The following is an 18,156-nucleotide window of genomic DNA, read 5'->3' as shown; positions in this document are numbered from 1 at the left end:
CTTTGCATAACCATGCCTCAAGTCTGTAGCAACATGGCAGCTTTAGGATTGAAATGTTCATAAAGTGTTCCATGTTTTCAGTCATTAGAGGGTTTTTCTCACACTGATTCTCCAGTTTGAAAAAAGATTTTAGATAACTAATATTTAATGAGCACTTGCTGATTTTCTGGGTACTTTTTAAAGATATTTACATAGAGGCACATGAGAAGGGAAGCTCAGAATTGTTTGAAGAAATAGAAAATCAGAAACTACCTAAATATCAAACATTGAAAGAAGGGTTGAACCAGACCAAAATATATCTATGTGAATTTTTTAAAAGATTATGCAATCATTAGAGTTATTATAGGCATGGAAATACCTCATGATACATAGTCGAATGAAAAATTTATACAGGCAAAGTATATGCAGCAAAATACCATGTTTCTACAAAAACAACAGCGATGCACATATATGAATGCATGCACATATATGGGCACACATATGTACATATATATGCACATGCACACATACATACACACATATAAAATGTGCACCAAAATGTTAATTTGAGGGTTGTGAGAATGAAATACAGGTGATTTTTAAAATTTTCTCCTTATTTTGTATCTTTATAATTTTTCTGCTATAGAAATTTACTTTTACCTCAAATTGAAAATGAGAGCCAAATCATAAGAGACTCTTAAAAACTGAGAACAAACTGAGGGTTGATGGGGGGTGGGAGGGAGGGGAGGGTGGGTGATGGGTACTGAGGAGGGCACCTTTTGGGATGAGCACTGGGTGTTGTATGGAAACCAATTTGACAATAAACTTCATATATTGAAAAAAAAAAGAAAGAAAATAGTTTTTTCTAATGTTCAAATGATTGGCCATGTAAGCAATCCTAGAAATGTCTGATAACCTAAATTTCACTGTCCACACTGAACCAACCCACAAAAAACAGGTCCAGGTCCCCGGAGTCTAAGGAACTGCAGATTCCCACACACAACCAGGTGTTTTTGCTGGGTAAGGACCACACAGTAGGCACACACTTTCCTCAGAGCACAGGCAAGAAGGCAACGGTGGGACTTCCTACCCTGAAAAGGCCAACTTTGTTTTGTTTTTCCCAACACCTCCTTTGTTTCAGGGTCCATGGGCTGGTTAGAGTAGTTTTCACACCTTAGATTTTCAAGAGAAAATAACTTCATTATATGTTCCCACATCTAGGGACGGGGGTGGAAAGGTGGGAAAACAGGATGAAAAAGACAAGTTTGGTGGCTCCAACTGTCAATGATTTTCCTTTGTAATTTTAGAGACACAGAGTGATAGTCCTTGCTCCAGATTCAGGTGCCCTCTTTCCAAAGCCAGAATCTTTGTGAAAGCAAACAATGAGAAAGGAGCTTTGTGGCCTGTCCCTTTGCCTTCACCCAGCTCTCATCTCTGTCAGGCAGCATGTTGATGTAACTGTCAAACACTAAGCAGCACATCTTTCAAGAGGCTCCACAGACCACTCCATAAACCAAAAAAGGAATATAACAAACAAGTGGCTGAAAGCTTTGTGTTGCCATAGCAACTAGACTTGCTTCCCTACACTCACAGGGTAAAAACTATTCCACCAAAAAAGAGAATGCAACTAATAAACTTGATATTTTATTAATGCTTCTGTACATGCCAGGTCAGTGTTTCCAGAGACAACCACAGCCAATGCCAACTACCAACCATGTCGAAACTGCCTGGGCTTGGAAGTCTGGGCTTGGTAGGCTTTGGTCGTTCATGTTGAGTGAGCAGAGATGTCACGCTGGTCCACTCAGCAGACATTTATGGGACTCACACTTCACCACATAAGGAGACTTCCATACTGCATAACATGCGGCAACTGTGTACATGAGTCATAGTAGCTCAAGTTCATGAGTAAATAAGGTCTGGAGTAAAAATGAGACAGGGGAGCTCAGGGAGATAAGAGGGTCTGTGTTTCCTCCATACCAAGTTTCCTTTACAGACTCCTGCAAGAGACCAGAAGTCTATAAAAACAGGTGGGGGCCATGATTCCACCCTTGGTTTCTGGCAGCTGAGGTGCTGGGAAAGGGGAGGCCAACCCACACACTTTTCTGAGTAGGAATGGCACCAATCCTCTGGAGAGAGGACAGGAGGATGTCTCAGTTACAAAGGAGCTGGGTGTGCTGGCTAGTGACCACAGCTCCCAGTCTGTGTTCAACTGGTTAAAGCAGTGCCCACCTTCAATGTAAAACAATCCTCTTGTCACCTTTGATGTCATGCTCTCTAGCCCTGCCATATATCCAGAAGATGTCAAGAGCATGAAGGTCAACTGGATGAAAGAACACCGCTGGTGGCAGCGCAAACTGGTGCGATTTTCCTGGAGGGCAGTTTTGTGATACGTATCAAACACCATAAAAATTGCAGAGTCTCTGACCCAGGTATTACATTCTAAGAATTTACCAAGGAAATAATCATAGGTATGCATGATGATACTGAAAAGATATTAGTTGCAGTGCTGTTCATAATAGAGAAGAATTGGAAACAAAAGTTCAATAACATGTGAAAGGTGTTAAATGAAGTTTAAAGCAGCCACACAAAGGAATTCTGTGCATCCATTAAAAGGGCTGCAAGAAAAATGTTCAGACTACACTAAGTCAAAAGTTTCCAAATATGTGAAATATCCTTTTTAAAAAATATAGATGCAGACATAGAAATAACTAGGAAGTCACACATCAAAATAATAACAGTGGTCTTCGCGGGATATATTTTTTTAATTCATCAAATTGATCATAACAAAATGCTATAATGTAACTTAAAACCAATAGAAGCTTAAAAAAGAAAAGACAGCATATGTGTTTGCTTCATCCTGTTCCCAGAAAGGGATGTATAAAACTAAAAATCAGTTGATTACCTTAGTTTTATCTCCTCAAATTGAAAATCATGAATTGTACCACAATGCTGAAAATGGGCTGTTTGCATTTATTCATTAAACACTGACTCATTGCCTCCTATGTACCAAGTGTTGAGACACTGAGTAAACAAAGACAATGCAGAGGTGGTGGGACCATCAAACAGTTCTAAAGACCAGGGAGTAACATCAGCTCTGCAAGTAGACTGAGAATGGGGGCAAAAGAGAAGTAGGAAGGTCAGGGTATTAGTTTCCTTCCTATTGCTGCTTTAACAAGTTATTGCAAACTTAGTGACTTAAAACACAGATTTGTTATCTTCCAGTTCTGTAGGTCAAAAGTCCAAAAAGGGTCTCTCTGGGCCAAGATCAAGGTGTCAACAGAGCTGCCTTCCTTTCTGGAGGCTCTAGGGGAGAATTCGCTACCTTGTCTTCTGCTTCTAGAAGCAGCTTGGATTCCTTGGTGGATGGCCCTTTCTTTCCCCATCAGAGCCAGCAAGGGCAGATCAAGACCTCCAGGTGCACCACTCTGAGCTCCACTTCTGCTTCCCTCTTCTATTTGTGTGGACTTTTGTGATTATATTGGTCCCACCTGCATTATCCAGGCCACTCTCTGTATTTTATAAGGTCAGTTGATTAGCAACCTTAATTACCCTTTGTCATGGAACCTAACACATTCACAGGTTCTGGGGATTAGGATATGAACCTCTTGGGGAGGGGCGAGCATTATTCTGCCTATACAGCCAATTTAAAAATCATTACATTGATCCAAAGGAGAGCCTGAAGGATGGCAATAGCAATTCAAATAGGGTGGAAAAGGCAGTTCCATCAGATAGGAGGTTGAAACCTCCAAGGTTTGGTAGCCAATCAGAAATTGGGAGTGAGTTGGAGCCTAAGTGGCAGATGGAAGCTGTTACCACTCGCAAAGACAGGAAACACATGCAAGGGACCAGCTGACAGAGAAAGATAGCAATGTGGATGCATGTGGTACTTGAAGGACTCATGAGACGTGAGTAGACATTCCCAGTAGCATTTGGCTCTGTGAGCAGATGGTCTGGAAGGAGGTCTGGACTGGATAAAAAGAAGTGAGATACAGCAGCACAGAAAGCTCCTGGATGAAGCAAAAGAGATAAGCAGGGCAAACTGTCTGCTCTAGCATGAATCACATGGCAAGAAGTCTTTCTTTAGGATATCTTCACTTTGTACCCAGCGTCCACAGGTAAAGAATGTTAGATGTGAGCACTACACAGGGCAAGAAGGATTATTCCCAAGGTGGATTAACCAAGCTGGCCCCCTTCTCACTCAAGTAAATCCATAGGAAAAACTGCCTTATGTTTCCAGAAATTCTAAAGTACTCCTCTAAGTTAATGGCACCACATAACTGCTTTATATATAATTCAATCTGGTGAACTGAGTTCTACAAAGACTGTGGTATATTTTCAGAAGTCTTAACTATTTTCTTCAGAAAAAAAAAAAGAAAAGGGAAAAAAGGCAATTAAACAACATTTGAAAACATTTAAGATACCAGAAGTTTTAAATCACTCTTACAGCTAATTTGGGGAATGCTTTTTAGAAGTACTCATGGAGAAAACTAAGAAAACCCATTTGATCACCCAAAGCCACATTTCAGGCTTCTCATAACACATACTGACCAGGTACACAAATGCTCTATCAATGCAGTGGTAACATAAATCTAATATATTTCAGACGTGCCTTCGCTCTAAATCAGGGAGCACAGAAAAAAGAAAAAAAAGTGTTTAAAAAATAAAAAAGTATTGGTCGTATCAGTTTTGGTTTTGTCTAACTACTACTGAAGCAAATATTCTCCCCTGAAACATTTAAAGCCCAGAAGGAGGGATGTGGGTAATATTTAGATCCAGAGGGGTCCTAAGAGTGAATTCAACAGCCTCTTAAACATGAGGCCACTGAGGAAAAGAATTAATGACTTGCCCAAGGCCACTTTACCAATGGCCCAACTCCCAGGCTAGTCTTCCTCACATGGCCTCTGAATCTGTCTTTTTCACCTGCCCAGTACACATTCTCTTCTTCATACAACACACATATTTCATCTATTCCTGTCCATCTCACTGTATGAAATCATAGATACCTAGAATTTTCTTTCCTCATTTCATATCCACCACTCAAACCTCCAGTGACTCCAATAATGTTTGTCTGGTCTGCCAAACCTGAGAGGTTAGTGAGCAGGCTTGACTAGAAAACTAGTCACAGAATCTGCTCGGCCAGTTTTTTTTTTTTTTTATGTTTATTTATTTATTTTGAGAGAGAGAGAGAGAGAGAGAGAGAGAGAGAGCAAGCAGGGGAGGGGCAGAGAGGGAGAGAGAGAATCCCAAGCAGGCTCCATGCTGTCAGTGAAGAGCCCTATAAGGGGCTCAATCCCATGAACTGTGAGATCATGACCTAAGCCCAGATCAAGAGTCAGTCAGAGCCACCCAGGTGCCCCTGCTCTAACAGTTCTTACAGAGAGATACTGAGCACAGCTAGGAGAGATGGCTACATAACTAATAATCAGAAGTTTCTTCACTAGTAGTCTCTGAACCACTATTCTGTTGGGCCTCAGAATGGATAGAAAAGCAAAACTAAGCCACTGTTGAGCAGGCAAAGCAGCAAAAATTTGGTTAGCATGAGGATTTTTCATAGACATTTAGCAATGTTCTTCCTCCATGGTACAAAGTACTTCCCCACACTCACACACACACACTCACAGGTTGTCAGTAATGACTATGCACACAGGAAGTGTCAGGCTTCTGTCTATTAAATCGCCATTCTTCCTGCAGGAGACAGTGCTTCGACATGTGCTTTTATCCTTATTTATGTACTTATCCTCATTATCATGTTCCTGATAACAAGCTGTATTCTTTCTATACACTAGCCTCCAAAGAAAGCAATGCTCAGTTCTTAACCCAGGTTATTAAAAAAAAATAAACAGACCTCTCCAGTGTACCTTTGAATGGAGGAATGGCCAATATCTACAAACATGAGCCAATCTTACAGAAAAAAACCAGCTTTGCAAACTAGAACAAAATGTAATTGCCACCACCTTCTCCTGCCAATCCCGGGAAGAGTGGCCTTCTCACCTAGAAGTAAAAGATTCAGGTGTCCTCAAATGCCAAACCATGTTGTCGTCGGATTTCTGGGGACTATAGATCACTAATAATACACCTGGCTGGGTAATCAGACACATAGAAAGTAGGCTAAACAGAGGCTGTATCAAGGGCAAAGTCTGAAGGGCAAGTTTAAAACTTGACACAAGCAGAGAAGTGAAACTTTGGTTATATACTATCTTCCTACAAATTGCTGCATACTGAACAGTTTTCTAACACCTACTTCCCTTAGGGTCCCTGAATGTCCATTCCTATCTCCAGTGACAAGAGGGCAAAGCAATGCAGTCCTACTACAGCTCTGGTCAACTTCCTCTCTCTCCTTTCTGGCATCCCTCCACCTCCAGCCTCCATCTAGCTCCAACTCCTAACCTCCCTCTGTTTCCCATCACAGTCAGATGAATTAACATGACACAGATCCACCAGGGGTTAAACCCTCAGCAATCAAAAATTCCCAAATTAATTCAGAATAAAACATAATTTTAATAGATTAAATACCAATTTTACACCTTATGGTTCATATACTACTTTCAAAGAAAACCGTCCCCCTTCCCTTAAGACACCAATGTTAGCCCAAGAGTTGTTGACAACTCACCTGGCTCTGTGGAGCATTCACAACCACAAAGTAGGTTAAACCAGGTATGGTATTTCCTTGAGAAAGAGTTGATTCAGTAATTGCTTCAAGGCTACCTAAATATTCCTTGAAAATGCACCCATACTTCCCCTTCTTCTAACTCAAGGTTATTAATTTTTTCCTAATTCTAGGTCCTAATATCTTTTTACCCTCGTTGGAGTGAATAATGCACACTCCAACTGCACAAAACATCTCCCATCTAAAAGGGGTGAAGGAAATTTAGATGCTTATTTGAGTGTAAGAATCACCAAAGGAATGTTTGCTAAAGAGGAGGTAGAGAAACTGGTCTGACTCACCATGATAGCTACTGCAACCTTCTGCCTGACTCATTTAATAATTCTTTCTCAACTTCATAACCACCTGTTCAGTGGCATTATTAGTTCTCTCTTTATGAGCAAAATTATCTTCCTGATAAATTTGCTCCAAATTTTTATTCATTTCCTATTGAACCGTAAGTAACTATTCCCTTTAGGGAACAGATGTAATTTGCTGTCCTGGCTAAACTCAGACTCTGTCCATAAATATTTTGCTAATCATAAGAGTGCTTTGTTTCTCTCATTGGTGCCTACAGCCCCTACAATGAAACACAAGTTCAAGATCACAGCCAGGATTTTGATGGAGACAAAATACCTAGTCTCCCATGAATATCATAACATGGAAGCAAAATACATTATTTCCCAAATATTAATCACTCATTTCTTCACTGAATAGCTCTATAGAGCTTCAGGCTGAGATAAAGCCACACTTCCAGGAATTTAAGTCCTGGAGGATCACAGAAGGTCACAAGTAAAACTGAATCCAGGAAAAGTAACTGAGCTGTTACTCTGTGAAACAAATCAGGTGAAATTATGTGGCATGAAGGGCCATTATTGTTGAGTTGTAATAGATTTTAAATACTCCCACTTCATACAAAAGAAGTAATTTAAGTACAGCTGAGAAATTGTTATAGGATGTCTAATTAGTCTATTTTCCCTATGTATGAAAGAACTGGCATTTTATTTTCATACATACTTTTGAAAAAAGCATACAAACTCAGAGTTATAAGCCTCAGCACAGTGGTTCCAATCTCTGGAACTAAGAATCCCCTTCAAAACTGATAAAGGCTTTCAATTCTCTCCCAGAAGAGAAAAATACACAAACAAAATTTTGTAAATCCATTCATAGAATGTATTGGCATTCCCCTAAAATCCATCCCCATAAAACCTTCTGAGGTCCTCTGCTTCAGAGGTAATATCTGGCCCATGCTTAGGTCCACTTCTTCTATTAAGCAAACACAAAAACAATTCCTCTTTCACAATTACAGCTCTTCTAAAAATTGGTAGGTGCTCTCCTTGCAAGTGGCCTTCATCAGACATTATTTTTACACTCTTTTATTTTCCTGGTCACACTCATCTTTTCCCAAAGCATAGACAAAGAATGTTCTGAAAAATGAAATGGTATGCCTCAAACTGAATTAAGTTTCCCATCACTGGGAAGGTACAGAGACTGGATTCTCACTTGTTAGGGGTATGGTAGAGGGTATCCAAGAATCAGAAGGGGAATTGGAATACATATCCTCTGAAGTTCACTCCAATCTGAGATTTCATGATTAATTCATACTTTGATGCCTTCTATGTCTTTCACTGTGTGGCACTAAAGACTAAATACTATGTTTCCCATGAAGTTCAACCAGGAAAAGCATGTATTCTACTATCATTGTGCACATTAATTCGGGCAGGATCAACCTTATTTTACTTTCTAGCATCTGTTATCTCAATTTTTTGGAAGACACAACTTAAACTCCTACTGAGTCCTAAGTTAACTAAAACCCCTATATCTTCTACACATGTGCTGTTAAGTCACATCACCCACCATTGTTGACAATTCATTTATTCAATTTGCTCATTTAGGCAATATTCTTTCATTGATAGTCTAGTCAGTATTGAGGGAGAGAAAGTCTCTACCCTCATAAAGTATACACAATGGTGTTACACAATTTGAACCATGACTCTAGTCCTTGAATTTTCAAGTTTTCCACTCTTGTGAAATATCCACAATGATGAAGAAAAAACAACTCCTTTCCTTGAAGATAAAACACTAATCATACACAAGCCCTCACAGAGCTTTCAGATAACTCTTTCAGGACTTCACCTTCAAAGTGAGGAATTCTGACTCATTCACTTCAAGTGAAAAGTGAGAGGAATATAATCATTGCATCATAGACCATTAGAGGAAAATAAAGCAAAAATATGAAAGACAGCCATAATAAAGCCTAACCTTGAAATTTTCCTGAGAAGAGAACACATAGGAAAACTGTGCATAGGAAAACTATATTCTCCCAAAAATCCTGGAGAAGAATCCTTTATTTTTCATCTATTAATGACAATGGGTCTATGTAGTGCTAAATAGTTTCCGAAGTAATTCTGGAAAGTGTTTGTTTTCCACAATTTTAAATGCTGAGAATATAATTAGCTACTTAAATGCAAATGCTAATACATCAGTTTGTGTCCACAGTGAACACTCTTTGCACAACACATGATTTGATACTAATCTATGCCAAGATTTTCTTCCACAATCACAAATTAACTGAAAATGGCCACAGGAATTCCCTCTTTACTGCCAAAAAGCTCTTTTCAGGCTTAACACTTTCCAACCTACACAGGAGGACTCATCCCAGGTATAAAAAGCTGAGGGAAAAGAAAAGGAGGAAGGAAGAAAAGGGAACAATTGAAGAACATCTTACATCAGACACTATCCTAGGCTGTCATGCCAGAGACCACTACTTTTTCCTAATACCTATTTCCTCCTTCCTCCTTAGGAATAGAACCACCAATTAGCAACTGGGTGAATGGCAGTCCCAGAATAAAGATGGTATTTCTCAGCACTCCCAAAGGACAGATGAGGCCATATGACTAACGGTTGGCCAAGGAGATACTAACATCAGTCTTAAGATCAACTTTGAGGTGTGCTGAGAATCGTGAAACAAGAAGACAGAAGGAGCATGGGTCCCTGATGAACAAGAAGCCAACAATATGGCCCCAAACTAAACTACCTGTGGACCTTGTTTAGGTGAGATAGAAATAAACTTCTAACCTATTTAAGGCACTGTAATTTGGGGTTTTCTGTCACTTGTAGCTGAATTTAGGATATAGCAAACTTATTTATTACATGTAATATTTCTGTTAGGTAGATATTATCATTACCATTTTGCACAATAAAAAACTGAAGAATATTTTTGCTAGGTCCCTCATAAACAAAAGAATCCCATACATGAAAAGAAAAAATAGTAGCATAAGAAGCAAGCAGCACATCTTGGTGCAAAAGATAACAGCACTAACTAGATTGTCAAAGAATTTTTTTTACATAAAATATATATGATGGCATCCAAATATTACCTTGGCCTAAAAGTCTCAAATACCCTCAAATATTTTCAAAGACCCACAAATTGTTAGGGGTCCTTAGTGTTTTGGTTTAATCATCTCAATAAATAACCTTCACCCAAATGATCCCACCCTCTGTCTTCTTTATTCACTATATTCTTTTTTATCTCCCCAGGACCCTTAGCACAGTAGTAGGTATAACCAAAGGCATCAAAAAAAAAAAAAAAAAAAGCCATGTGAAGGAACTGTATAATATGCAAAAACCACCACCTCAAATTTTATTTCAAAACACTTTCAATGTCTTTATACCCCTTTCCCTCCATCCTGATTCAGTATGGACAGTGGTCTTTCATACACAACATTATAGAGGTATTAGCTTTGCTCGACTGAAATTTAACTTTTGAGAGAAACGTTCATTTCTCCAAACCAAAATATATTAATTATGGTCTTAATGAGGAATGTGGTCTGGGGCACCTGGGTGACTCAGGCAGTTGAGCAGCCGACTTCAGGTCAGGTCATAATTTTGCAGTTTGTGGGTTCAAGCCCTGCATCAGGCTCTCTGCTGTCAGCATGGAGCCTGCTTCGGATTCATTCATATTCATTCATTCATTCATTCTCTCTCTCTCTCTCTCTCTCTCTCTCCCTCCCTCCCCTCCTCTCCCCAGCTTGTGTGCATGCATTCTCTCTCTCTCTCTCAAAAATAAATAAACATTAAAAATTTTTTAAAAGAATGTAGTCTTATAATCACTTTTGTCAACATGGTTTTGAAGTAAGGTCAAATTCTTATTAATAATGTGTTGATTTTGAATCTATATAAAGAAGTGACAGCATGATTTTCAAGAACTTCAGAAAATGTACCAAATACTAGATCTAGATAATTAAGTTGTGACAGTCAAACACTTAAGCTGAAAATTCATTTCCATTTGTCTGGCATAGCTATTTAACTGTGCTGCATTCCAATAATTGCATTAGGATGTTCAGAGGATGTAAATGAAGTTTTCCTTCAGATCTTACTTGGACACCTAGTAGTAAACAATTGCACAACAATTAAGTCAAAGTGTTTGCCCTCACTCGTTGGCTAAAACGCAGGAATGGATTGTCATCTAGTAGCAAGGTCAGAAAGTAAGAAATTTGGAGAAGAGAGGTTTGGGGTCTCTGGAATGATTGTTTGACTTGGTGCAATAAAGCAGAGCAGTAGAAATCAATATAACTTATCACCAAGATCAATGCAGTTCCAACCACATGGCATTTTTTAAAAAAGAAAAAGATGAAAGAGCCAGTTGATTTTATTGATATACTTCCTATGAATGAGTTTGTTACCATAGTTCCCATAATTTCTGGCCCAACTCAGAATATTTTTTGTTACCCTAATAATTTTCTATATAATTAAAAATTTGCAGGAGTCATTTTCTCCCAGCATGCCAGAATAGCAGAAAGAATGGTAAACAAATAATCACTCACCTCTTTCCAACATTAGTTTCATCACCACCAAGAAGAATTTATGAAGCATTTCTTTACTTCTTTCCCCAGCACTAGGTTGAGCCCTAAGTGTGCTCTTTTCTTTTGAGAACATAAACTGTTAAGTACATGCCAGATCGTCTTATTTTAGGCATAAGAACCCTGGGCCCACTTCAAACCAAGGAAAAAACCTCAAAGAAGTACTTGCTTTGGGTAAAATAGTGTTTCATTGAAGCTAAGACGTTCATTGAAACCTGGTTCATTGAAACCAGGTCTGTCTGCTCTGAAGTCTTTTCTCTTAACCACTGTACTGACTGTTTCATCTCACTTCCAATGGGACATGTGCTTTGAGGCTGTTGCCCCACAGGTGACAGACTGGAATCTCTCTTGCTGGGTCCCCCATGTGACTAATAACAACCTGCAGAGTAGCTAGTTGGGGTTAGACAATGTTGAAACAGGAAAAGGCCAAACACAATGGTTCTTCTATGGCCCAAGCCCCTAACTCTAATCAACAAAACTACCAGGGCTCAGGGAAACAGCTGACAACCTCAGGTGACAGTACTCAATATGGAATGCAGACAGCCAAGGAAGGAATCACAAATGAATATATAAACAGGGCTGACACAAAAGCAAATATTGACACTGCCTACAGAGCAAAGGTTATGAATACTTAATAAGAACACAGAAGTTTCCTGTTACAAAGAATGGGACTAGGAAAACTGCCCCCTCACTTGTGATTACACATAGCCTCTCAGAGGAGAATTTCAGGTGCAGTCAGAATAAGGAAGTGGCTTGTGACCTTTGCAATAAAGGGCGATGATGCTGGACCTGAGTCAAAGGACAAAATCAGCAAAAGGAGAGGGTTCTAAGGCAACCCATTGCTACAGGAACATGAGATGTGTGGTAATGATGAAGCAATACAGAAGCACTTATTTTCTTCAACAAACAAAAAAGTTTTATCAGTGCTTACTGTGCCAGGCTCTGAGGGAACAAAGACGAATTAGTCAGTGTACATTCTCCAGAGAGAGGTAAGAGCAAACACAGATTTAACCAACACATGTTAATTACGAAGCCGGAAGTGAGTACAAAGGGCTGAGGGGACACAGAGGAGGTGCTCCTAAGTCAGAATGGAGCTTTGAGGAGAGTTTTTGGAAACAAGGCTGTTTAGATGTTTAACCAGGTAATTGACAGCACAAGATCTACAGTCAGACTGTAAAGGTTCTACCACTCACTGCTCTGTAAATAAGGCAGACTACTTAACCCTTCTGGGCCTCAATTTCTTCATCTGTAAAATGGAAATAAGAATAGTGTCTACTTCATGAGGATGTCCTAAAGATCAAAATTTAGAAAAGAGTCTGGCACATGCAGTAAACAACAAAAGTTACCTAGCTGAATTGCTGAATAAAATAATGAACATTCATTCAACAAATAAATGAATGGATTCAACTATACAGGGGTGAAGGGAATCACGAGGAAGCCTTCCCTGAATGTCAAATGTCTACAATGCCTATGGGACACACAAGTAAAGATTTCTAGTAGTATATGCAAGTCTAGAGATAGGTCTGGTGCTGGAGATAAAAATTTGAGAATCATCAGGTGGTTGAAGTAATGAGAAAGGATGAGATCATTTAAGAAGAGAGAGAGGACCAAGAGGAAGATTATAACCAAGCACTGAATAGATCAAACACTTAGAAATCAGTAAAGGAAGAGGAGCCAGCAAAGGGAAATAGGGAAGAGGAAAAGTATGTGTGTGGTAATCAGATGAATGAAAGGCAAAGGGACCAGCATCAGCTAAGGCACAGGAACGTGAAATGGCAATGTGTGTATATGCAAGGTTGGGAGAGGGGTGCAGATTACTATGTTCAGTTCTACCTACTGAACTACCTACTATGTTCAGTACTACCTAAGCATAAACCAAGAGACAATGGGAAGATGGAAGATTGAGATAAAAGTAAAGCCAGAAGGTGACAAACCTTATATGTGAAGTCAAGGACTTTGGATGATTAAGAGACTTCAAAAGGTTTTAGCCAGGAGAGGTGTCTGGCCAGGTGTGCATACTAGATAGCTTATTCTGGTAGCTGTGTGGATAACATCTATGGGAGGCAGAATAATAGACCCCCCCAAAGATGTCTGTCCTAATCCCTAAAATCTGTGAATGTTTGTTTACATGGCAAAGGGGCATCAAGGTTGCAGGTGGAATTAAGGTTGCTAATCAGATGACCTTAAAATAGGGAAATTACCCCCCATTTGCAGATGAGTCCAATATAAGCACAAGGGTCCTTAAAAGTGAAAGAGAGAATCAGATGAGAAAAACATAAATGGTAGCATGAGAAAAACTCAATCCACTGTTGTTAGCTTTGAAGATGAGGAAAGGAGCCACAAACTACGGAATGTGGGCAGCCTCTGGAACCTGGAAAAGGCACACACACACACACACACACAAATCTCCCACTAGGCCCCCAGAAAAAAAACTTAGTCCTACTGAAAACTTGATTTTATCCCAGTGACATGCATTTCAGACTTCTAAACCATGGAACTGAATGACAAATTTGTGTACTTTTAAGCCACTAAGTTTATGGTAATTTGTTAAAACAGCAATAAGAAATTAATGCAAATGTCCTTAAGAGGTAAAAACACTGAAATCTGAAAAACCAACTGGGAGGCTGTTGCATATGTGCTGAGGAGAGAAGATGAAAGTCTGTCTTAGGAAAAAGGGAACAGGGTAGGAAAGAGAATGGTGCTTCTCTGAACATCTATTGTTTACCTCTTGTGATTATCAACACATCTCTGTCAGATGAATAGGTAGGTCTCTTCATGGAACATGTGTACCATGTCAAAATTAAGATATATCCCTACTGAAGAAAAACTTACCTAACAAACTGAATTGGAAACAAAGGAAGTTTAAAATAGGGATCACCCATAGTCATGCTGAACCTTTAAGACCACACTCCAGGATCTGTCTTTTCTTCTATGAATCCTCCCATATGTTGTGATTTTATAACACTTCCAAAAGTTAGAAAAATGTTTTTTATAACTTTTTATTCTCTCCTTTACATTCCTCTGACACTTAAAAATTCCTTGCCTACATGCTTGCAATACTAGTAATTTTCTCTCCCAGGAGCTACCTTCTGCTTCTCTTTTTTATGCAAGTAATTCATATTCATTTTAGAAAAATTAGAACACAAGCAAAAGAAAAAAGGTAAATCATTCTAATCCCACCCCCCTTGAGATAACCATTTTTTTTTTGCATTTCCAGAGGTATCTTTGAGAATGTTTTAGTATTTGTACATATTTGTGTATTTTGTAAAAGAATTCTTTTTTAAAGAAAAAGTACTCTTTTAAAATGTCACAGTTCCACAATTGTATGGTCAATTAATCTTCAACAAAGGAGACAAGAATATGCAATAGGAAAAAGACAGTCTCTTCACCAAATGGTGCTGGGAAAACTAGTCAGCTACATGCAAAAGAATGAAGCTGAACCACTTTCTTACACCATACACAAAAATAAACTCAAAAGGATTAAAGACCTAAATTTGAGAACTGAAACCATAAAATCCTTGAAGAGAACACAGACAATAACTTCTGACATCAGTTGTAGCAACATTTTTCTAGATATATCTTCTGAGGCAAGGGAAACAAAAGCAAAAATAAACTATTGGGACTACATCAAAATAAAAAGCCTCTGCAGAGCAAAAGAAACAATCAACAAAACTAAAAGACAACCTAATAAACAGAAGAAGGTATTTGCAAATGATATGTCTGATAAAGGATTAGTATCCAAAACATATAAAGATCTTATACAACTCAAAACCAAAAAACCCCAAATAATTGAATTAATAAGTGGGCAGAAGGGCAAACATTTCTCCAAAAAAAACACAAAACATACAGATAGCCAACAAATACATAAAGAGATGCTCAACATCACTCATCATCAGGAAAATACAAATCAAAACCAAAATGAGATATCACCTCACATATCTCAGAATGGTTAAAATAAAAATACAAGGTACATGTGTTGACATGGATGTGGAGAAAAAGAAAACTTCAAGCACTGTTAGTGGGAATGCAAACTGGTGCAGCCATTGTGGAAAACAGTATGGAGATTTCTCAAAAAATTAAAAATTACATTACCATATTATCCAATAATTCTACTGCTGAGTATTTACCCAAAGAATGCAAAAATAGTAATTCAAAAAGATATATGCATCCCTATGTTTACTGCAGCATTTTTTTTTTACCACAGCCAAATTATGGAAGCAGCCCAATTGTCCATTGATAGATTATGGACAAAGAAGATGTGGTGTGTGTGTGTGTGTGTATATATATATATATATATATATATATATAGAGAGAGAGAGAGAGAGAGAGAGAGAGAGAAATATTACTCAGCCATAAAAAAAGAAATTTTGCCATTTGCAACAACATGGATAGAGCTATAATTATAGATGGAATAATGCTAAGTGAAAAAATTAAAGCATGACAAATACCATATGGTGTGTCATCTTAGGCAAAATTTAAGAAACAAACAAAGAAAAAGGAGACAAACCAAAAAACAGACTCTTAACTATAGAGAACAAACTGATGGTTACCAGCAGAGGGGTGGATGGGAGGGATGGGTGGAGTAGGTGAAGAGAATTAAGAGTACACTTATCATGATGAGCACTGAGTAATGTATAGAATTGTTGAATCACTATATTGTACACCTGAAATTAATATGACACTGTATTTTAACTATATTAGAATTAAAAATGTTTAATAAATTAAAAAATAAAATTTCTTGCAATATATCACGAATCTTTCAACAAATATAAATAAATATTTGAAATGTAATTGTTAAAGGATACTAGGTAGTTCAACATAAGAATATGCCATTATTTTCTCAGTCCCTTTATCACTGGACATTTAGTTTTGTTTTCTCCTTTACACCCCATCTTCTTGTGTACCCCTCCCCCTTTTTTTCATCCAGGTGTTCTCAGACATCACCATTGGTTGCCTTAGGTTAGTCTTGCTGCAGTATAGGGCTCCTACTCCAACAACTGCTCTAGGTAGCTGCCATATCTTCCCCATCTGACTATTCAGATCTCCTGGACCTATCTTAGCAGGATGGTCCTGAGTAATATGGAGGCAAAAGTGTATTTAAAGCAGAACAACAAACTCAACCTTTGTCAACAATGCTAATAATGACCAATGATATATATTAGTCTGAAAACTCTTCAGTGCCAAAGTTTTGGTTACTAAGACTAAAAAATTCCCTACTTTGCTACTGCTTATAGTTTATAGTTCCATGTTTGTTTATAATTAGGAAAGCATTACCACATAGTTGTCCTGACTCTTTTTTTCAAGTGGCAAAGGTATCTCAAGTAACTTTAGGCAAAAAAACAAGTTGTTTCATAATTTAACATTAGATAAGATCAGATCTCGATGCTCAGACAGTACCAAGGTCCCTCTTGACCTTCTGTCTCTATTTTCAATTGTGCTGGCCTTTCAATTGTGCTGTGTATATGTTTCCCCCTATAATGACAGCAGCACTTCCAGGTTCCGGTCATTATAGCTCTAAGTCCAGTAGAAGATTGCTCCTTCCTCAATATCTCCATATAAATCTTGGAACTGGCTCTGATTCAGCCACTGGACCACTAGGGTTATTTACTTATCCCTGTGGCCCAGAGGATGGTTAGGTTCATTGACTTAATTAGAGTTGGGTCATAGGCCTCCCATATGGTCAAAGACATCAGGTACAGTTACCAGAAGGAGAAAAATGGATGCTGTGTGAGCAATACCATAGACTTTCATGCAAGAATGAAACTCTCTAGAACAGTGACCTTAACTTTTGGGGGTCACAAACCCCTCTGAGAACCTAAGCTCTCTGTGGTAGAAAATGAACAAAAGCACACACAAACACACATTGGCATATGATGCACTTGTGGACTGGATATTTATTTCCTTCACTTAGGTTAGAATATACAAGCCGGCTTACAAAGAGTTATGTTTCTCATTTCCATGCAAAAATTAATGGGTATTTTCTGAGCAATATTGAAATAAATCCAAATTTTGTCCCCCCCCCAAAAAAAAATCTGCTTAAAGGGGCACTGAGTGGCTCAGTTAAGTGGCCAACTCTTGATTTGGGCTCAGGTCATGATCTCATGGTTCATGAGACAGAGCCCCACGTGGGGCTCTGCACTGAGAGTGCAGAGCCTGCTTGGGATCCTCTCTTTCCCTCTCTCTCTGTCCCTTCCTCCCTCCCTCCCCCTCTCTCTCTTTCTCTCTCTCTCAAAAATAAATAAATAAACTTTTTAAAGATCTGTTCAAAGGTAAATTTAAACATGAAGATGGAAATTGACTTAAATAAGAAGGTGAAATTATGAAATGGTTTTGAAATAGAATTTGAGCCATCTTAAGCAACTTTTCATTTTGATAGCAACTAGTCCTAAAAAAATAATGACACACAGCAGCCAAGAATCAAAGCACCCATCTTTCACCTTAACAGACAGACAGGCTTGTATCAAGGAAGAATGCTTCAAGATTTGGATGAATTCATGTTGTGCCATTTCCTTTGTCCTCAAATCCATGAGATCATCTTTGGCAAAGACTGTATCATTGATGCACTGATGTCAGCATGGAAAGGATTAATAATCCATGCTTCAATATAAAGGTCTTCCAAGTAGAAGCAACCTTTAAGCTAATTCTGCAGTATTCCCAGAGGTCTGTACATTT

The 18,156-nt window shown here is 38.5% G+C and overlaps 1 protein-coding gene across 6 annotated transcripts in view; it reads right to left on the bottom strand.

Annotated features, from left to right (window-relative positions):
• The window catches only part of SYT16 (synaptotagmin 16), a 249,390-nt gene that overhangs the window by 144,577 nt on the left and 86,657 nt on the right, over positions 1–18,156 (bottom strand). Inside the window, exon 1 of one of the 6 annotated variants that reach the window (XM_053224528.1) lies at positions 11,449–12,049. The exons of 1 other annotated variant lie outside the window; for it this stretch is intronic. In XM_053224528.1, coding sequence (XP_053080503.1) covers positions 11,449–11,560 — 112 coding nt within the window. In that variant the 5' untranslated portion in view covers positions 11,561–12,049. Of the gene's footprint in view, positions 1–6,589; positions 7,555–11,448; positions 12,050–18,156 lie in introns of those variants that run through there. 4 more of the 6 variants (XM_015068123.3, XM_053224531.1, XM_053224530.1 and 1 more) reach the window with 4 other exon arrangements.

This window comes from Acinonyx jubatus, chromosome B3, assembly GCF_027475565.1.
Source record: "Acinonyx jubatus isolate Ajub_Pintada_27869175 chromosome B3, VMU_Ajub_asm_v1.0, whole genome shotgun sequence".
NCBI classification, from domain to species: domain Eukaryota; kingdom Metazoa; phylum Chordata; class Mammalia; order Carnivora; family Felidae; genus Acinonyx; species Acinonyx jubatus.
This window is presented reverse-complemented; position numbering and strand designations above follow the sequence as displayed.